Source organism: Elephantulus edwardii, unplaced genomic scaffold (assembly GCF_000299155.1).
Source record: "Elephantulus edwardii isolate Elephantulus edwardi_28Jun2011 unplaced genomic scaffold, EleEdw1.0 scaffold00114, whole genome shotgun sequence".
Lineage (NCBI taxonomy): Eukaryota > Metazoa > Chordata > Mammalia > Macroscelidea > Macroscelididae > Elephantulus > Elephantulus edwardii.
In genome coordinates, this window is record NW_006399864.1 from 10,733,068 (window position 1) to 10,737,211 (window position 4,144).

The 4,144-nt window shown below is 45.4% G+C and overlaps 1 protein-coding gene across 2 annotated transcripts in view; it reads right to left on the reverse strand.

The window, feature by feature from the left end:
- The window catches only part of EIF3H (eukaryotic translation initiation factor 3, subunit H), a 99,577-nt gene extending 97,763 nt beyond the window's left edge, over window positions 1-1,814 (reverse strand). Inside the window, exons 1-2 of one of the 2 annotated variants that reach the window (XM_006892342.1) lie at window positions 1,796-1,814; window positions 1,529-1,665 (exon numbers count right to left, since the gene is read on the reverse strand). In XM_006892342.1, coding sequence (XP_006892404.1) covers window positions 1,529-1,660 — 132 coding nt within the window. In that variant the 5' untranslated portion in view covers window positions 1,661-1,665; window positions 1,796-1,814. Of the gene's footprint in view, window positions 1-1,528; window positions 1,677-1,795 lie in introns of those variants that run through there. The other variant, XM_006892341.1, reaches the window with a different exon arrangement.
- Between the last annotated feature and the right edge of the window lie 2,330 nt (window positions 1,815-4,144).

Genomic DNA, 4,144 nt, shown 5'->3' on the forward strand with positions numbered 1-4,144 from the left:
AGGCTGCAGTCCTTGACCCTCTGCAGCAAGCGCTTCAGGTCCTCCTCAGTTTCAGCAAGCAGGGTTGTGTCATCTGCATATCACAGATTGTTGATGGATCTTCTACCAATCTTGACCCCACATTTCTCCCCATAGAGCCCAGCCTCCCAGATAATCTGTTCTGCATACAGGTTGAAAAGGTATGGAGACAGGACACATCCCTGAGAACACATGTAAAATAACAGAAAGGGCAAATGAGGTTGAGTGTCGGAGAGGAGTACTAAATCTCTATCTCATGTCACTATCAAGGGAACAAAAAATGCTTTGGAGAAAGTACAGCCAGAGTGTTCCTTGGCAAAGCCGCTCACATACTTTGGGGATACTTTGAGAAGGGGCCAGTCCTTGTGACGGACATGATGTTTGGACAGATGGAAGGTCAGTGAAAGAGAGGAAACACTCTCAATCAGAAGGACTGGCACAGCAACTGTAACAATAAGTATATCAGAGACGTTGAGGATGGCACAGGGTAGGGCAAAGTTCAGATCTGTTATGTGTAGGGTTGCTGTGAACCGCACTCAACTTGATGGCACCTAATGTGAAGAAGAAATATGTAAAGTCTACACTAACATACACAAGAATTATGTCAGACAGGATGTCTTAAAAAGAGGCAGGAGGCCTTCAAGAGAAGGATGTTTTTTAAACTAGAAGGTGATACACTGGCACTAAAGCACAATTGGGGAGAGGTGGAATAACATCACTCAACATGTGTCCCTTCCCTGCTTAGTCCATTCCTTTACTCAGATTTCCCAGATGCAGTAGTGCATGTATCTCCACCCTAAATACCAAAGACTATTCTCTTTGATATTCACTTAAGTTCTTTATGAACAATTCTGAAGAGTTTATTCCCATCATGAAGTTTCAGGCAAAGTGCTGAGCCACAGGTGTCTAAAAGTGTGCAATTGTTAAGGTAGAGCTGTCAAGAGTCCAGCTAAGCAGCAGTGAAAGTTCTCCATTCCTTATCCTCCTCTCCTTTCCAGGAGCTCCAAACTAGGGCTCAACATACTTGTTACTTTATTTTAACTGGTGATCTGGCGAGTAAAGAGCTGTGGAATCCGAAAGACTGAGAGCTTGAATCCAAAAGCTGCTCTCGGGAAAAAGAATGGCAATCTCCTTTCTGAACACTCGCAGGAGGGTCAGCTATGACAGCACTGAGACAGACATCCTTCTCACCACTTTCACCACCTACTTGTCTTCCGTGAGACTCTTTCTCCAACTCAAAACAGGTACATCCAAGCAAGTTCCAAAGCCTCCGTCAATACAAAGCCCTAACTAAAAAACGATCCTTCTTCCCAACTCTCAACTCAGAAGGCAGAGAAGGCTGCCCGGTCCCCTGAACAAAATGGGAAGACCAAGCAGGCGAGTGTTAGGGGAAAACTTTTGCCCAGCCTCTCACCCGGCCCAAGGGGAGGAGGCATAAAAACGTGTCCGGCCAGGCGGCTCAGGCAGTAGCGCTCCCCACGTGGATGCCAGGGGCGCAGACTCAACTCACCAGGCCGTCGATCTGCACCTGCTTCACGGCCGAGTCTCCGGTGGCCCCCTTGCCTTTGCCTTTGCCCGCGGAGCCGGCGGTGGAGCCGGAAGAAGCGGTGGGGCCGCCGGTGCCTTCCTTGCGGGACGCCATCTTTCCAGCCAGACAGGAAGAAGAGAAACTGACTAAGCGGAAGCGGAAGTACAGTCCCCGCGTGACATCACGCACAGGTCTGTTTAAGGCGAGTCGTGGGGGCGTGGTTAGCACGAGCCCCGCCCACTCAACCGCTGCCGGGCGGGATCCTTTGGGCATGTGCGGTGGGCAGTTGTCATCCTTATCATTTGTAGGTTTCTGTATTTGCTGATCAGTCTCACAACCTTCAGTTACAGCCTTTGTTATGGTTTACATCACAACATCAGGAAAACAAATGTTCTCACCTCTGGACTAACAGACAACAGTCAGATAAAAGATTAAAGTTATCAATTATTTCACCTTGCTCGAATCCACAATCAACATCCTTGGGTGATGTTGTTACATGCCATTGAGTTGCCTGCGACTCATAAGGACACTATGTATAGCAGCTCTGAAGCCTTCCCTGCCCTAAGCCAGGCTCACTGACTCCAACACACCTACCCACATTGCCCCAGTTACTGTATCAATCATTTCATCCCGAGTGTTCCTCTCCTGCACTGTCCCACTATCCTTCCAAGCACGATGGCTTTCTCCAAGGACCAATCCCTGCCAGCCACGCGCCTAAAGTATGTGATATGGAGCTTCAAAATTCTAACATCCAAGTTTCACCCTCTCCAAGACAGACTTACCTGTTTTCTTGGTGATCCATGGTATGTTCAATACTCTTCTCCAGCACCACAACTCAAAGACATCTATTCTGTCATTCTTACTTACTGTCCAGCTCTCTGATGCAGAAGGTTGAGGACTCTAGTCTTCAATATAGATTGAAGTTCAACATCAAGAAGACAAAGATTCTCACCATTGTACCAATTGGCAGCACCATGATAGAAGGAGAAGAGATTGAGGTTGTTAACAATTACAGCTTGCTCAGATCCACGGTCAACACTCTTGGTGCCAGCAGCCAGAAAACCCGAAAGAACGAATTGCACTGTGAATATCTGCTATCAGAGAGACCTCTCCAAAGTGGTGAAGTATAACGATGTTAGGTTAAGGATGAAAGTGAGCTTTTTGTCAGACATGTTCTTTTTAATTGCTTCTTATGCATCTGAAAGTTGGACAGTGAATAAGGATAACAGAAGAGCCAATGCCTTTGAGTTTTTATTTTGAAGAAGAGTACTGAATGTCCCATGGACTGACAAAAGAACAAATGAGTATATCTTGCAAAAAGTGCAACCAGGGTCCTCCTTAGAGACAAGGATAGTTAAATGTCGTCTTACATACTTTGGGAATGTTGGTAGGAGGGAGCCAATCTGTGGGAAAAAATATGCTGAGAAAGGTGGGAAGGTAAGTGAAAGAGAGAAATATGAATTGATACAATGACTGTATTAATGAATTAGAGTGTACCAGATATGATGAGGATGACTCGAGAAGATTGAAGGATGGATGAAGCAAGAACGAAAGTATGAAAGATGGTTCAGGCAGGATAAAGCAAGCTTCAGATCTGTTGCTTTTAGAGTTGCTATGAGTCGTAATGAACTCAGCTGCTCCTAACAACAACACCTCACCAATGAAACACAGATCAGCATAACTCACAGTTTATCCATCATCTTCATTGAATGCTGAACTGTTGTTGTTATTGTTGATGATGTTGTCTGCCATTTAGTTGGAAGCAACCAACAGTTGACCCTCCAGCAGATTCTTAGAAGCAATATAAATTGCACAGGAGGAGACAGCCTAGCCTTCTCCCACAGAGTGGCTGGTGGATTCAAACCATGTACCTTTAGGATCACAGCACAATTTCTTACCACTAGGCCACCAGAAGTTCCCAATGTTGTTGCTATTGTTGTTATATTCAATCAAGTTGACTAAAACCATCTGCAACCTTATGAACAGTAGCTCTGAACCTTGCCCTATCCTGAGCCAATCTCACTGTCTCTGACACACCTACCCACATTACTACAGTCACTGTGTCAATCCATCTCATGCAGAGTCTTGCTCTTCTGCACTGTCCCTCCACCTTCGCGGCATGATATCCTTCTCCAAGGATTGTTTCCTCCTGGCAACATGCCTGAACTACGTCAGACAGAGCTTCAAAATTCTTGCCTCTAACGGGAAACCTGGTTTCACCCTCTCCAAGACAGAGTTGTTTATTCTCTTGGCAATCCATGATATGTTCAATTCTCTACTCCAGCACTACAAGTCTAAGGGATCAATTCTTCTTCTATCAGCCTTAGTCATTGTCCAGGTCTCTGATGCATAACAAGTAACTGCCAAAACTATGGTCTGGATCAGGTGCACCTTAGTTTCTAGACTCACATTGTTGCTCTTCAGCCCTCTGGAGAGGTCCCTGACAGCAACTTTCCCAATACAACTCATCTTTTTATTTCCTGACTGCTGGTGCCAAGAGTGTTGATAGACATCTTCATCTTAATTTCCCAACTGAGCTCCAGATACAATCATTTTGCCACAACAAGAATAAAGTTTTCACATAGATTTTCCCATCTC